General features: G+C 32.3%; 1 protein-coding gene across 1 annotated transcript in view; it reads left to right on the plus strand.

Moving 5' to 3' along the window:
• The first annotated feature begins 9,263 nt into the window (after window positions 1-9,263).
• LOC129225819 (ran-binding protein 3-like) overlaps window positions 9,264-17,248 on the plus strand; it is a 36,627-nt gene continuing 28,642 nt past the window's right edge. The window contains exons 1-2 of the mRNA XM_054860334.1: window positions 9,264-9,314; window positions 17,112-17,143. Coding sequence (XP_054716309.1) covers window positions 9,302-9,314; window positions 17,112-17,143 — 45 coding nt within the window. The 5' untranslated portion in view covers window positions 9,264-9,301. The remainder of the gene's footprint in view (window positions 9,315-17,111; window positions 17,144-17,248) is intronic.

A 17,248-nucleotide genomic window follows, 5' to 3' on the forward strand; every position in this document is an offset into this window, starting at 1 on the left:
TGGAGCAGCAATAAACTGAAATTTAATCAATAATAATCATGATGCATTTTTTGTTGCAGCTCGAACATTTGTTGCCCGAATAGCTCAGTCGGTAAAGCGCTAGACCACTAGGGTCTCGAGTTCGAACCCGACTGCGGGCGGGAAGATTTTCAGCATTTACTACCCAGCTCATTTAAAAATTAATAAATTTATAAATAAAGGGGGTTCAAATATTTTTTATTGAATTTGTTTGTCTTTTTTTTTTTTTTTTTCGATTTTCTTATTGAACGGAAAACATGGATGCGGATAAGGGTGTGAAATTTTTAAATTTTTATTAGGGTGTCCCAAAAACACGAAAGTCAGTTTTTCAAGTCGCAAAGCCTCTAATATTTTTCTTTTTGGTCAAAAGAATTGTAAAGAACGTTTCATATAATTTGAACAACGGCAAACCCTTGAGCTTAAACTTCATGTTGATACAACGTTGCCACTATAGCCCCACATGTACCCACAAAAATATTTATCCCCCCCCCAAAAAAAAAATATTGCATTTAGGTATCCAGCAGGAGGTCTAAAAATTTGTAATTTTCTTCAAAAAATGATTTTTTTTCCTATATATATTTTTTAAAAATTTAAGGTAAATTTTAAGAAGTTATAAAGCTGAAAAATATAAACTGTAGAGTCAACAATCATCGTTAAATAGCAATTTTTACTCTCTTGCAATATTTAAGTCCCCCACATGGTACTCAAAATACGGATGTTTTCAATTTTAAGTAAAATTTTTCATTTTAAATTTGTTATTTTTTTTTTATTATTCATTGAGTTATTGTGTGCATAATTCATCAAAATCTTAAGAAAAACGTGAATTAAGCTGTTTGATTTGCATCTATTACCACTCACTTGCTCTCAAAACCAGCCTTAGCAAAATTTTGTAATTTTTTTTGCTGCCGTTAAAAATCCTATGGCTTTTACTTGACGTTTTTTTTTTGCTCCCCCCCCCCTTTTTAGTTCTAATCGCCACTTCTGCTCATCCTACTTATGATCACTTTCATCCTAGTGTGACTGTTAAATAATTAAAAAAAAAACAAAACAAAAACAAAACCACATGTTCCTTGAGAAAAAAAACCCTCCTCATTACACAATTATTATCATGTAATGTTTTTATTCAGGTATTCAGGTCAAGATTGTGAAAACACTGCATATTTATACTTATAAATTAAAATAACTGATACTGATGAAGAAACTACCTAAAGTTGTTGTGCTTCAATTTTCGATTTTTCGCCACCGGTGAACAAATTAAAAATACCTATAAAAAGCATGGGCGGATCCAGACTATGGATTTGGGAGGGAAACTTTTCTAGCAAGTATGTTTATGGGGGTGGGGGAGTTATATGAAATTACTCATTAAAAATAACCATAAATATTGAGTTTTACAACCTATCTACTGCTTCTTAATGCCTCTTATGAAAAAAATGTATTCATTACAAATTCTAAAAGTACAATTCTTAAATAATTAGTTTAAAAAGTTTGTTCATTTTTCTATTTGTATGTGCTTAAAGGAAATAATATTTGCACCAGTGGTTCAGCCACAAAAGTTTTATAGAGGGTGCACTTTTAAAATTTTCACCATCTAATAGGGCGCTTGTTGAAAAAAAATGTTGAAATTTTAGTCTTAAGGACGCAGTTTTAGACGACCTCTGGTGATGTTGCGAAAAAGAAAGGTTTGGGGGCCGCCTGCGGAAATTAAAGTTTTAAAAACGCAATTATAGGCGATATTTATTGACGGTAGGGTCAGAGATAAGATTTTTTTTGGGGGGGGGGGGGCTGCCTCCGTTTTTTTGTAAAATAGATTTAAATCGAAAATCCCTCCGCTAAATTTTCTGAAATTGAATTTCCAAAAACGCAGTTACAGACTAACTTTGACAATACTTCGAGCAGTACGGTTCTGGGGCTTTTCCCAAAAAATGTTTCGAAATTGAAGTCCTAGAAAACGAAGTTTTTGAGCGATATTCGGTGATAAAGGATTTAAACGCTTTCCCCATTAAATTTTTCAAAACCTTAATTTTTTAATGTTCAGATTTTCTACAGGAGCATTCGGACCCTTGTCCGGAAATTTTTCGTTATCGACATCTTAAAAAAATGACTGTAGACCATATTTGGTAACGTCAGGGGTTTGGCAATTTTTCAAAATTGAAGCTCCAAAAAAGCAATTTTAAACGATTCTCGATGTTATTAGAATGCGAGATGTTAGGTAGTTCCCCCCTTTAAAATTTTCAAAATTGAAGTCCTGAAAACAAGATTTGAGACGCGCTTTAAAGGTATTAGCAGAGGAAGCGGACTTCCGACATTATGAAGACTTTCTTATTTTTAGACCGACTAAAAAAGGCGACTGTTTCCAAGGTACGTTCTATTGTTCTCTTTAATTATAGGAAATGTTTTACAAAAACATTCTACTCGGCCTTCTGGGGGATCACGGATCCTGTCGCCCTGTGTCCCCCCCCCCCCTCCAGCCTCCACCTCTAATAGCGCCACTGAATTGCAGTAGCTTTAAATATAATGATCAATCCTTCACCAAATAAATGCAAAAAACAGTTTCAACAGGTTTGTCTTTATTTATTTATTTATTTTTATGCAGGGAAGAGGGGAACATTCTCCAGTTCTCCTCTTTAGATCTGCTTTTGCAATTCTCTCCTATCTTTTTCTTGCGCCTTTCTTCAAGCAAAAGTTCTATATAACTGGAGAACTTCGCTGTAATACGTTGTGAAAATTTTTAGGTACATATGAGAATTTAGAGGAAGGGGAACGTTCCCCCAGTTCCCTTCCAGGGATCCGCCTCTGCTATTGTTTGATCGAATTTTCTGGAGCTTTTCCTCGAGTTTTAAGTTCTATAAAACAGAAGATTTTTTCTACACTCTATTGTGAAAATTTTTAGGTATATATGGGGGTTTTGAGGGGAGGAGAAGGTTCCTCCAGTTCCCTCCATGGATCCGTTTCTGTTGTTGCCTAATTGCTTTTCCTGGTGCCTTAGTTAACGTTCTAAAGTGTGTGTGTGTAGGGGGGGGGGGGGACATTCCAGCAGTTCCTCTTTTTAGATCCGCTTTTGTAATTCTCTCCTTACTTTTTCTGGCGCCTTTCTTATAGTTCAAGTTTTGAAAAACGGAATTATTTTCCCGTACTCTCTTTTGAAAAATTTTAGGTACACTTGGGATTTTGGAGGGGGAACGTTCCCCCAGTTCTCCTCCCGTGGATCCGCGCCTGATAAAAAGAAACAACATTCCTGTGGAGAAATAAATATCAACAGTGAAAAATGAAAACTAATTTAAAGTCAAGATTAGAAAAGGTAAAAATACATCAAATGCTTGTAAACAGTAAAAGAGCAAAGGAATGAACGTGCAAGTACTTATACCAGTACAAGAAATCAAAATATGAAAAGAAAATCCATGAAACTAGTTTATCAATAATTAACGCGTTCAGGGGAATGAAGAAAAGAAAAAGCGGTCAACTATGTACACTTATCTATTGGAGTTTAGGGCTAATTCACTCAGACAAGTAGGTTTCGTTTTTATCCTATTGACAGCGCAGGAGTGCACCGTGGTGTCCGTTACTAACCAGGCACGTAGCTAGAAATTTGTTAAGGGGGGGGGGTCCAAGGTTGAGCGAGCTTCAAAAGAGGAAGCATGCTAAAGCAAAATTAGTAGCTCATATTCACGTTAAAAAATAAATCCAATCAAAACTAATTATTAAAATATGATAATTAACTAAAATTAATTAAATAATTGAAATTGATGGAGCAATTGTTAAAATTAGTAAACAAAAATTTTACATTAAGTGGCAAAGAAATTATTGTCAGTTTATAAAATTAACGTTAAACTAAAAGTTATCCCATACTAAGTTTCCAAACATGGATAGAAAAATTCCATCACATAAGCTTCCTCTGTTCTGATGCTTTGAAAATGAGGGATATAATAATTCCTATTAATAAAAAAGTCACAATAAAAAAAAATCGGAAAACGAAAACTGTTCTAGGGATTACTTGGAAAATGCAGGTGAAAATTTAATAAAATATTAAAGCTTTGTAATATATTTCAACAAAATATGTACGAGTCATTTTATTTGAAAAAATAAAGATATCTATATCTATCGCGTCGAATGTATAACTGTATGAATGCTAAATAACGTAATTCCGCCACCCTGCCCGATTTGATCAAGATTTCTGGCAAAATTCAACCACCCTCTCGACGAAAATATTAGCAAGGTTTCATTTAAAAAGCTTGAACTAGTTCTTTATTTATCTACGTTTATAACATTCTTTTAATAATACGAAATTGAATGAAATTTCTAATTTTATCCGTTTTCTAATTATCATTTCTAACCATCATTTAAAATCTTGAACAAACAATTGTATCTCTTTGATGGACGGAGACTTTCTTTGCTGGTATCATTTTTTTAAAAAAAGGCGTATTGCCGTTTCTTTTTTTTTTTTAATCGTTATTATTATTTTTTTTTTTGCAACGAATTGGTAAAATAAGCTATCTTAGGATCCGCTATGGTATTATTTTTTCTAATGGGGCTTCGTTAAGAGGCTTTAGCCTTTTCGGACCTAGTGCGAACCACCGATGTGGCATCTAGTCTTTCAAATGCTACCATTAAGGTGCAGATGTGACTGGCACAAGAAATTTTGATGCCGAGTTTCCACCAGATGGAGACTTGAGCTCTCTTCGATGCGAAACTGCACTAGGCGTTCAATTTTGTCAAGCCAAACGAATACCTGAGAGATCTTTTAACTCTCGAGTAATGGAATGTATAATGAATGAAACTAAGCATATGTGTATTTTTATTTTAACAACATTTTGGAAAAAATGCAAATGATTGCTTTTTATAAATGTTTTTCATAAGGTCATGAATGATTTGAACATTATTGGCGATTTTCCTCTGATGTTTTCAATTTGATGCTTCATTTAAAAGATCAAGAGGAGGCATCGCACCCACCTATCTCACCACCAAACACGAGTTCTGTTTATTCTGCTGATACAAAACAACTTCTGTACAAATCAGTCTTTTTCAAATTAAAAATATAATTGTAAACAACTACAGGGAAAATGGCAATACGCTCTATTACGAATTATCGTGACAATATTTGATTATAACCAGGTTACTTTACTGTCTTTATTAGCAGTAAGCAAGTGTCAGACTCGAAAATTTCATAATTTGGAGTCAAACGTCAAATTTTGATCATTAAGGTAATCTTCGTCCCGTTTGAGATTGCGATAATACCGTAACATTAACTTAGATACATTTTCAACTATATGCAATATGAATAAAGCTAGCCAATTTTTGGAATCAAAACTTATAAGTTTCTTATAGCCTCTGTTTGTAAATTTTTTGCTCCTCAGTCATCTGATGTTCCAAAATCTAAAGACAATCTTTTGTAAAAAATTCTTAGAATGATTGTGGTTAAAAATCCAGTAATGATTTAAATCTACCTTCCAAAATTCATATAACAATAATAACACTTCTGATTCTTTCATTTTCAAATTGGTATAACTTCCATTTTAGAAGCAATTTTGTAATCATCCTGTATTCTCAAAAGCATATCATATTTTATAACGTAGGTATTGACTTTTTTTTTTCTTTCTTTTATGTCATGTTAGTAAAACATATTCTATTGCAAGAAATAGCAAAAAAAAAATTTTTACTTGAAGAAATTAAGAGTTAAAAAGAAATCTAATATAGAAGTGAAAAACACAAGAAAATTTACCTCGCATTCACCTTTTTTTAATTATTTGCTTGTAACTCAGTAAATAGCAGAAATTTTCACCAAGTAATTTATAGTTAAATGCACATGTCCGTTTTTTGTTACATTTAATGCTACCATCGCAATTTACTACAATGGCGGTAAATAACGATCAAATAATTTATTCCAATGAAGCAAATACAAATATGCTTCTCTTGAAAAACGGAACAACATCGAAGAAAGATTTTTTTTCTTCAGTTAAAAATGACTAACGGCTCTTCTCTTGGGACCATAGACTCACAATTCAGTAAGATTTAAAAGTACGAATTTCAAATAACTACTTTTAAATTACATGTGTTAATATGGCCGAACTTGCAATTTCATAAACCGATCACAGTAAAATATTTGAGTAATTTTCAGTTTCATTCTTTGCTTTATAAAATTTTGATACAGCGAAAAGTAATTTCGTTGCAACAACTTCAAATTTTATTTATTCACTTATTTTACCTTCAAACACAAATACTTTTTGGACATTTAATATGTTTCACGATCATGTTTAAATATTAAGTGGAAAAACATCCGTAAAAATCTAGTTTGTGCTAAAAATAAAACACAAATGTTCAAAAAAAAAAAAGAAAAAAAATTCAGGATTACAGTTTAAAAGTTGTAAGCTTCCGGGGAGATAATTAATCTATTATTGTTAAAAATAAACTAAAAGTTTAAATAAGATTATTAATCAACTAGCAAAAGTACCCGGCGTTGCCTGGGTCAGTAATAATTATTAGAAAAAATCGTTATTTGCTTTTATTTTCTGTTTTAAGTGAAAGAATTTAAAACACATCTTTTTGACGTGATTAAAAATCGAGTTTCTTCCTTACCCATAAAACTAAAATAGCAATAAGTATAAAGAACAAAGTAGTATTGATTTAGAACCGAAAGCACTATATTTAAGCATATACAAATTTAAAAAACATGAAATTAATCTTCTCATGTTTAAAAAGATTAATCTGTTGATACTTTTTTTTTAACATGGAGTCTAAAACCTTCTCTGTATGGCTAATGAAGTACGAAGTGATTAAAAAAAAGTAGCTGCGCTCGTAATCCCCTTATACTTGCTTTAGTTATTTCGGGAAATTTCAATCATTGTGGCTCTTGGTGCGATTTTGCCGAATTTGCGAAAGTCGTTTCGAGGTACCTTCGATGATGCTCCCCCATTCTTTCCTTACTTTATAAAACGGTATGATATTAATTTTCGTTACAGAGATATCGTCGCCAGATGCTGAGATATTTTTGGTCACCATAAAATGGCGCTAAACAGTTTCATCCGAAATGTTACCAAAATAAGTAATAAAATTTGGTGATTGTTTGAAATTGTGCAAAAAGAAAAATTAATGGAAGTTTTTGCGCTGTTTATGGATTTGCCTAATTTAGTTGCTGGATTATTTAACACAGTAAAAAAAGTCTTTTGAAAATTCTTTGATTGGCGATATTTCGTTTACATGGTGAAAGCTGAGAAACATTATGACGTAGTCTTCGGCTGCAAAAACAGCAACGTTGAAAAAGCTGCCAAATGCATCAGCTACGGAAATCTTTCTGCAAAAATTTTGGCGATCTGCTGGTTGTTTGGATAATGAGTAAGTGTTCAATCAGCATAAATAATAATAAAAACTATTAATTACATTAAAGTTCCGTTTAAATGGAAAATCATCAGCCAAATCATGTTTTATTTGCCAATCTTGTGCAAAAATCTTACTTCAAGATTTGACTTGAGAAAAGCCTTGAACAATCACGAAAAGCAAAGAAAGTCAACAATACAACAATTGTCGCTATCGACAGGGAGTTGAGATGATACACTAAATACTGTATTGAGTTGAGGAAAGCCTTCGAACATGGATCTAAAAAGCTCATAACTCGTTTTTTATTCTACTTAGAAATTTCGAACAGGTGCCATCTTCAGCAGAAAAATCAGAGCTTTCGATGGACATATAATGTAAATATGTGCAAGTATTTTTTCATCCCAATATTAGAGAATTTATACAAAAATTGTGTTTTATTGCCCCCCTAAGGGGATTTTGCCCCCCATAACGGGACGAAAACTACCCTATGTGTTATTCTGATGCATAAGCTATATTATTGTAAAGTTTCATCAAAATCCGTTCAGTAGTTTTTGCGTGAAAGAGTAACAAACATCCATACATCCATCCATACATCCATACATCCATCCATACAGACAAACTTTCGCATATATAATATTAGTAAGAAATATAAAATAAATCTGAAATGAATCATACCAAAAATATAAAGAACAAAAATTAATTAATTAATAATTAATGTTTATTTTTTTCTCATCCTCAAACACGCGAAATGTGTAGAATTTCTTTTTCGTTGCTGTCTGAACTTAGTTTTTAAATGGGAAAACAAATTAACACATAAAATTGCTCGTATTGTTAAGAAAACTTTAAAAGGAAACACTACAACTTACCTAGTTTGTGTAAACTTAATTTTATTCTGATTACAATTTCGTTCAAGATATGTTTCCTGTAAGTGTGTGGTAGAAAGATACTGTGTGTTAAAACAGAAAATAATAGGAATTTCAATTACTGATTCACCAGGGATGCACCTCACTCTGGCTGTCCTTCGTGCAGCATGTGTCTGGGAAATCAATTCCAAACGGGAAAAGAGTCGAAAAAAAAAAAAAAAAAGAAAGAAAGAAAGAAAACCACCCCAAAGAGACTGAGGAATGTTTGTTGACAATTACTTTGCCGATGGCAATCTGGTGGACTGAGGGAAAGGGGACAAATTTCAAGTTCACAACCCTGCTGGGTTGAAAGAATACGGAAATTCTTCGTTTTCGGACGCAGTACGCAACACAGTAAAAGACAGGCGGCAACTGGGAACCTACAGTTATTGCACGAGGTTCTCGTGTTCTGAATTGACTCGGATGCGGGAAAACTGCTGATTAATGGGAATATTTAAGGGGAAAATACCGGGTTTCATAAAATTTCTCTCTTTGGAAAATTTTTGTTGACATGAAGTGCAACAACCGAGAAAAAGCAGACAATGTTCTTTCGGGAAGGGGGGGGGGGGGTCCGGACCCCATGGACCCCCCCCCCCCTGGCTACGTCCTTGTTACTAACACCACGGTTTTGGTCGATTATACTTATTCCGCACCCTTCTTTTTTTTTTTCTGCAGCGTTTTCGTCTAGCTCTACTTTTGAGCAAGATTTCGTGAGCAAAATTAAGAAATTAACACAAGCATTTGCTGCCAGACACACACTCATGTTTAGGTTTTAATTTTAAAATTACATTTGGCGCGATTGCACAATTAAAAGAACAGCTTTAAGCATTAGGCCTCTCCTCTTAACTGTGAAATCCAAAAAAAGCTTTCATGACAATTTCATTGCCACATTTCTTTTTCTTTCTAACTTAAGATATAAAAATTTCAAGTTTTCTCATTGGATTTTGTAAGGAACAATATCGTTCACAATTTTGTTTCAACTTTAACCGTGACTATTTCAAATTACGGGAGGGGGGGAGGGGGAAGGAATAAAATTTTCATCTTCATCGCTATCGTCTGTTTTTTTTTCCGCTATGGCCGACGAAGGTAGTGCTTCATTTTCGTATTGCATTATAGAATTAACGTTACTTTTTTGTTGTAAATTAAGAAAACATTTGTTACTACTCAATAATTTAGAAGTTATTCAAATGTATTTCAAACTACGGGTTTCTCATTTCATGTTTTCTCTATAACATTGTTTAATGCAGATTTCAATTGTAACATAATTTTTACTGTGATCAAAATTTGAAATTTTTATATTTGTGTTGACGGGAGAGAAGACGGAATTTTAAAAACTTTTTTCGCTTCGAGAATCGTTTTGAGACTTTCCCAAAAATCTCTTTCGTAGTGATTTTTTTAAGACTTTAATATTCTTACCTTTTTTTACTCCCCTGTAATTTAGATTGCAAGAACATTTTGTTCGAAGGTTTTTTTTGAATGTGGGAAACAATTCGTACTTTTTGCTTTATTGCGGTAACATTTGGAGTGAGAGGAGAGGCCCAATTTTAATTGCTAAATTTACAAATTAGACTTCATAAAATAAACTAAATATACAATCGAACATGTCTATCGCGAATTTCACGGGTCGGAAGAGAAATTGAAATAAAGAGGGGGGTGCAGAGGATTTAATATTGTTTTTAAAATTAGCCATCCGAAAAAATCGAAGAATTAACACATTCATTAGATCAGAACTCTTAATTTGCAATAATATTAATGACCTTATTGCTGTACAATTTAACAGTTTATTGTGCAATCATAATTTCACATTTTACTAATTTTTTGAAATTACATCGAAAACAAGTTTACATACCTTCAGGGAAAAATTTATCTTTCAATGATTGTCTCTCAAAAATGTTGAAATTCTTATTTTATTCTTCATAGAAAGAATTTAAGCACTTAAACAGCATACATCCTAAGAACACAACAAAGTAAAACTTAAATTAACTACCCTTCATCCATGTACCTCCTTCCCCCATTTTTTGAATGTTTAGAAAACTTGCTCCTTGTAACATTGTTTCCTGGGTTCCATTGTTCCTCAATTATCAGAAATAATAAGATCTTCATATAGGGATTTTGAAATATTTGTTTCAGAAAATGTTGACTTTATGCTACAAGTGATGGAAATTTAAGAATATTCGTGATAAACTGGTTCGTCTATTGAAATGTCAGTGCCATGTTGCATTTTAAAAACTCGGATAAGTTTTATGTTATTCTTGAGTATTAGCATTTATATTTACTTATTAATGTTTTATGTGAAGTGTTCCAAAACTTATTAGTTAATTTTAACTATCAGATCACATCAAATGAAAATGAATTTCATTCCAAGTCAAATAAATTTTAACACTATATGGGACAACAAATCTGGAATGCTTTGATTGTAAATTTTTGGTATTTTAGATCCTGATTCGAATAGTTGAAATTATCTTTATGCGCAATATGTGACTTAGTTTTCAAAAGTTTCCAATGTTTGTGGCTAATTACTCCCCCCCCCCTTTATTAATCTCATTGAAAGCATACTTTGGCATGCTAAAAAAAGTCCAAGATAAATGCTGCAGTAATCTGCGGATGTTGCTATGCACCACGAAATATGCTAAATCAATACATTAAATAAATTTAATTTCTACTAAAAAAAGAATTGTAGCTTTGTTCAATGTTCTTGTATTGTACACCTATGAGAAATAAAAAGAAGTATTGTAAACCGAAAGCAGATGCTAAAAGATTGCAATACAATCACAACAAGATGCTGATATGCATAATAGAAGGCATGGAAGAAATGTAAAAATAAGTTGTAATTATTGTCTTCAATAAGTAATCGTAGAAATGTAGATTTTGAATATTTAATGTGTAAAAAAGAAAAGCTTTTAAACTTAATGGAAAAAGTTTTGGATTTCAGAATTTGAACTATAATACATTCCATACTGTATACTTATTTTCAAAGTCTGACAAAAATTATAAACACTTAAGAACTAAATTTTTTTATATACGCTATGCATAAGAAATATTTTTTAGAGTTAAAAATCATTTAATTAACCCTTTAGAGAAAAAGTTTGGCATGTCTTGGCTTGTCTATGCATTATTTTGAAATAAACAACTTGTCTATTAAAGATTAGGATTGATAAAACTTGATAAAAAAAGTAAAATCCTTACCTGAAAATATTTAAATGCAACACTTTTTCTGAGATCTTGAATAATAAAAAAAACTCAATCTAAAACTCTAAAAAAGTTTTTCTTGTTCAGTTCAGAACGCTTTGAAAGATATTAGACATACTACAGTTAAATACGAAAAAGAACTATTATGTTTTCTTGTAAATTGACTAGTTTTAGTTAGTGGCTGAATGCATGGGTGCAAGACCTTCCGTCTCAGGACGGATTTCTGTCTTGGACAAAATTTCCGAGACGGAGATCGGGACGGAAAGAAATTCGATGACTTTCTTCCAGTTTTTACTTAAAAAAGAAAAATTGAGTGTTTGAAAAATATGCTTTAATATATTACAGGGTTCGTACGGGTCATGGAAATCCTGGAAAGTCATGGAAAAAAGATTGACAAATTTCAGACCTGGAAAAGTCATGGAAAATTAATATTTTCATCAAAAGTCATGGAAATTTATTTTAAGTCATGGAAAAATGTTTTGGGCAGCAATAAAGTAACAACAGCTAAAAGAGCATTAGAAATCTTGAGTGATTTAACAGTAGTGCATGTAAAAGCTGTTAATACTTGAAAAATGAACATTCCCAAAAACAAATCTGAGTTTAGGAATCTTATTGCATCTTCTTCTGTGTTACAGCCACTCGTCTTTTTCGTAATGTAATTTTACTGCCGGGACATCACTAATTTTGTAATTCAACATTATTTTCAGCACTTCTTACATGTTATATTCTGTAGTAGTAGACTTGCATGTTCTTGATTTTTCCAACACCCATTCAGAAAACGTAATTCAATTACATCCGAGTTTATTTCAACCACTTGTAAAAAAAAATAATAAAAAAAACATTAAATTTATCAGAGTTTCTCTTAATCATTTAAAAGCTTTCCAAAGTAAAGACTTTAGTCATAGAAATAGGGATATTCTAATAGTCAAGCAGTGATGCCTAACATACAGCTCTCAAAACTGACCCCCCCCCCCCCCCCCCATGTGGCCAGCTGAAATATCTGATTTAGAAAAATGAATTTATTGACACTGTGGCTTTACTCCAATGAACAAAAATGGTACTGTCAAGTTACATGGATGATTAGAAGCACTATTGATACCAAAGGGCAATATTTTATGAAGTAAATTTATTATTGGAAACTTAATAATGACTCTCAAACTTTGTCCTATTCATTACTTTTTATATAATTGCCATATTTATTAAATATCTGTTAGGCAGTTAAACATCAGTATATTGTTTCACTATATTTTTACTTTGCTTAAATTTATATAATAAAGACAAAAAAGAATAGTTTATTAGTTTCTGCAGTGTGCACTGATATGTTTTCAGTCACAAGTAAGTGCTTCGATGAAGTAGTTGTAGTCATGTAAAAGTTTTGCTAATGCTCATTTCCGAAAAAAATTGGCAAGTTTGACATTAAATAGTACTATTCTCTTTGTGTAACAAGGTCATGAAAATTTTTATGAAGTCATGAAAAAATCTTGGAAAAGTCATGGAATTTCTTCATCCGAATAGAGTATGAACCCTGATATTACTTGACCGTTCCATAACCACGAATTTACATCGACATTCTCTCGGTTTTCCACCATGGGCTTGTTTTGCTTGCAACGTGCTTTTGAAGGAGTGCCTTTTAGACTAGCGCCCGTTTGATTTTTTTTAGGTATAGCTCTGTTATTTCCAACTCACTGCATTGCAGACCGAGGAGTTGCTCGCTATTTTCCCTGATTTTTCAAAATAAACGGCTCTAATTGAAAATTTAGCTTTTCTCATGCTATTTTTGATCATCCTTTCGTTTTTTTCATTTGCGGTTTTTTTTTGAAAACTTTACACGCATAAATGAAAATTATGTACGCTCTTAAAATGTCTTGAGTTGAATCTGAATCACCGATTGAGATCAAAGGACGTCCACATGACAGGTAAAACGGAAACTATCAGAGATTTTGAAGATTTTAATGAAAACGGGAATTTTGGAAATAATCGGGGGGGGGGGGGGGGGGATTTTAAGCTGGTTGGAAACGCCGATGGGCGAACATTCTTGCATTTTTGACAAAGACTTGAGGAATCACTAAATTCCAATGTCAATGAATTAACTTAACATTCGCTAGAATGGAAATATGGGGTGGGGGGGGGGGGAAGAAGGAAAGGAGGCAGCACGAGTTTGCGAAGAAATGATGCTCTTGCAAAGAGGGTAAGTCAGCAAATTAACCCACGATACTGAGGTCTCAAAACGTTTACATCTTGGACAATCTAAGAGGGGGCGGGGGACTACTCAAGGGGGGGATCCAGTATAAAATATCGAAAAACTGAATTGAAAGCCATTTTTGAAGCTAGGAGTGATTTGATATTTCTCCTCTGCAAACTCTTAAAAATTTTAAAGTCAAAAAGTTTTAGGCTGTCTTTAATGATGTAAAAGTGAGGAGGTTTTAAAAAAAATCGAAAACTGGAGTCTTAAAAACACTAATTTAGGCAATCTTTGGTGAATTAATGAGAGATGGTATTGGTGTTCTAACATGAAAATGTTTTGTAGCTGATGTATTTAAAACTATTTGAGGCTATACTTAACTGACGTAAGTAAAAGGGCATTTGGGACCCTCTCCCAAAAAGGGCTGAAAATATTTTCCGTCTTGAACGCATCACCAAACTTGCACCCATGGCTGAATGATAAAATGTATCTATTCTTCCTGGAATTAGTTGGACCCTGCTATTTTATAAACTAATTTAAAATTTTCTGCTTTTTAGCCTACTTTCCCAATAAAAGTCAGAAAAAGAAGAAAAAAGCATGAAAGAAGGCTTAATGCATCTTAAAAATATCGCAAAAAACAAAAAAAAAGTCAAAAATAAATAAAATAATTAAATAAATATTGAAAAATTAAAAATTGGAAAGTAGGGTATTGAGATAGGGAAAAAAGTCTGTCAGTCTGTCTGTCCCCCCCTTCCCCCAATAACTTTTGAACGAATGGTCCGATTTGAAAAAACTTTTTTTTGTTCGAAAGATCTCAACGAGGACACCTCATTCCCATATTTCACTTTTTGATTTGAACTATTTTTTGTTCAATTTTGAACAGTTCAAAAAACTTAACATTAGCGCCTACAGGGAAATTCAAGGCAATTCCGAGCTGTGAGGCGAATTTGCTTCAAACAAACTTTGTAGGAAAAAGCTTTTGATGAAAAACTTGTATATAAAATATCTTTTTGATTTGAACAATTTTCGTTCAATTTTGAACTGTTCAAATCCCTTAACATTAGCGCCTACGGGGAAACTGAAGGTCAATGTAGATTCCGTACTTGAAGGCGGATTTACTTCAAACAAATTTTGTTTGAAATAGCTCTTGACGCCAAAGTCCAGACATCGACTTCAAGAATTTAGGGGCACCTGTGCCCGATAATTAATCGGATTCCGACTCCCCGACTTCGACTCTGACTTTGTAGCTTTGGCAAAAATTTATACACGGAGGACAAATGACTGACTCCGATTCTTCAATATTCAACTCCGACTCCTTTACCCCAAAATGAGATTGACTCCGACTCCGCAGCTATAGTTTTGACTGTAAAATAATTATTATTGATGTGACTTGTTTTTATTTTTACGCTAAAGTTTTAATTTAGGTATTCAGTTTTCAGCGAATAAACTCGAAGTCATTTATGTTTCTACATAAAGATATGTGCAGATGATTTTTATTTTTTTGACAATGAAAATTATTTCTTTAAGTTGACATTTTATTGTTTTTATTTATTTTGGTAAGTGCATTAATTAATTTAAAAAATTGTTTTTGGCAACAGGGGAAAAAGAAACTTTTTTTTTGATATGATGTATTTATTTTAATGAGCTTATTAATTTTAATTATTGTTTTTTCATTTTGAAAGCTGTTAAAGATTTTTTTAATGGGAAAAAGAGTATTAGCTGCTTTGTTTAAAAGTTGCTATTTTATTTTTTATTTATTTTTTTTTTGTACGCATCTAATTTTTTTTAGGCGAGTGAGGAATATTTTATTCCTAGAAATCAGCTTAAAGTATTTTGAAAATATGTTTGAAAACATTTGCGATTTTAGCTATTTTTGAGAATATTGATCAGGTACTAGAAAGTAGTACGGGTATACTGGAAAGTAGGCTCGTCTAGTTCTAGACAGCACTTCTTCTTGTTTATTTGCTAAGTAGTTCCTCCTGGGTTTTATTATTGAATGAATAAAATGCAGTGTGCTGTGTTTCAAATGTTTAAGTGTGATACTAATTTCTAATTTGGATTAGAAATTTGCTGACTGGAAGCAAACAGTACATTATAGGACTCCAAATCCAGAATGCTCGTTACTGCGACCTTTCTGGATTTTGGATTCTGACTAAAAAACAGTGCGAACTCTCCTGTCGTGGAAGCTTTTGCCTATGTTCACGTTAAATTTCTTTTACTTTGTAATCAATCTGAATAGAAGTTTACTTCATTATGCTAAAACGAAAGTCGAGAAAAATTTGCAAAAGCATAGTGTCCACGAATGTTGCTTGAGCTGATCAATACAATAAATAAATCATATTTTTATCAAAAAAAAATTTGGTACTTTTGTTCAATAGCTTTGTATTGCATACTTGTGGAAAAAAAAATCATTAACCAAAAATGGATTTTAAAAGATTGCTGCAAAATTTCAGCAACGCTTATTTACGCGTAAAACGCGACATCAAGAAAACATGAAAGAAAAACTGAACTGAAAGTACGGTGTTTTCAATAAGCAATTACCGAAGGTTAACAATTTTCAACTTTTAAAAATGAAAAAAAAAATTTTATTTAAAGGAAAAAGTTCTGAATGGTCTCATGTAATTGTAGTGGACGTTATTCTAAATGGAGTGATGGTTTGAGTGGGGTTCCTCAAGAATCAGTTTTAGGGCCTGTTTTGTTATTTCTATAAATGATATTCATGAAGATATTTGTGGAAAATAAGAACTGTTTTGCTGACAACTTCAAAGTTATGGAGATTGTAGAAAATGAAGAATAAGTAAAACAGTTGTAAGAGGATTTAAATCATGTTATTAAGTGTGTAAATAAGTGGGGTATGGCAGTTAATGTTGAGAAATGTAACAATTTTCTAAGCTCAAAATTTAAAACCAATCCAAAAAAGTTTAAATTTGATTGATTTACGTGAGCTTCCTCGTATGAGCTTTCAAAAATTTCACTGTCTGCAGAAAATGTTGCTTGAAATATCATTGATGGTTTCTTTAAAAAATTTTTTTTTGACACCCTTTGGTTCTAAAAAGTCAAAGTGACAGCAGATGTGTGTCTCTGAATCTTTCCTAACTCCTCAGAGATAATGGAAGGTCATCTCTCACCTACTCTTTTAAAGAAACATGCCTGGATTTGCTTTGACACAACGAGCCGTTTCTGAAAAGATGAATCTTTTACTTCAAAAATGTTCAACATATCAAGGTTTTGAATGAAAACTATTTAAGATAAGAACTAAGAATAATATTATAGACTTGAATTTAAATTGTAAAATCGAGGCAACAAAGAATTTTTCATCATATTGAGTTTTTTGAAATATTGAGAGCACTGTATAAGTTTAAGGAAACAAGCTTGGCTTGGATTAACCAGAAACTCAGACAAGCTAAGTTCAACTTTAGGGTTCTTCTGTACATATATTAATTATGTGTAAATGGCAGAGATATATATAAACTTTAAACTTTTATTGTTTTGAAAGAACATTTTTCTTTCAGGGGCATCATCAAGCAGTACTTCTTATGATGAAGTAAGTTATAGTAATTTCAAATACCTCTTTAAGTATTTTTTATCTGTAATCAAAGTATACAGTCAATGAAAAGAAATTACTTTGCATTGTTGCTCAAAATATGCA

This window comes from Uloborus diversus, chromosome 7, assembly GCF_026930045.1.
Source record: "Uloborus diversus isolate 005 chromosome 7, Udiv.v.3.1, whole genome shotgun sequence".
In the NCBI taxonomy this organism is placed as follows: Eukaryota; Metazoa; Arthropoda; class Arachnida; order Araneae; family Uloboridae; genus Uloborus; species Uloborus diversus.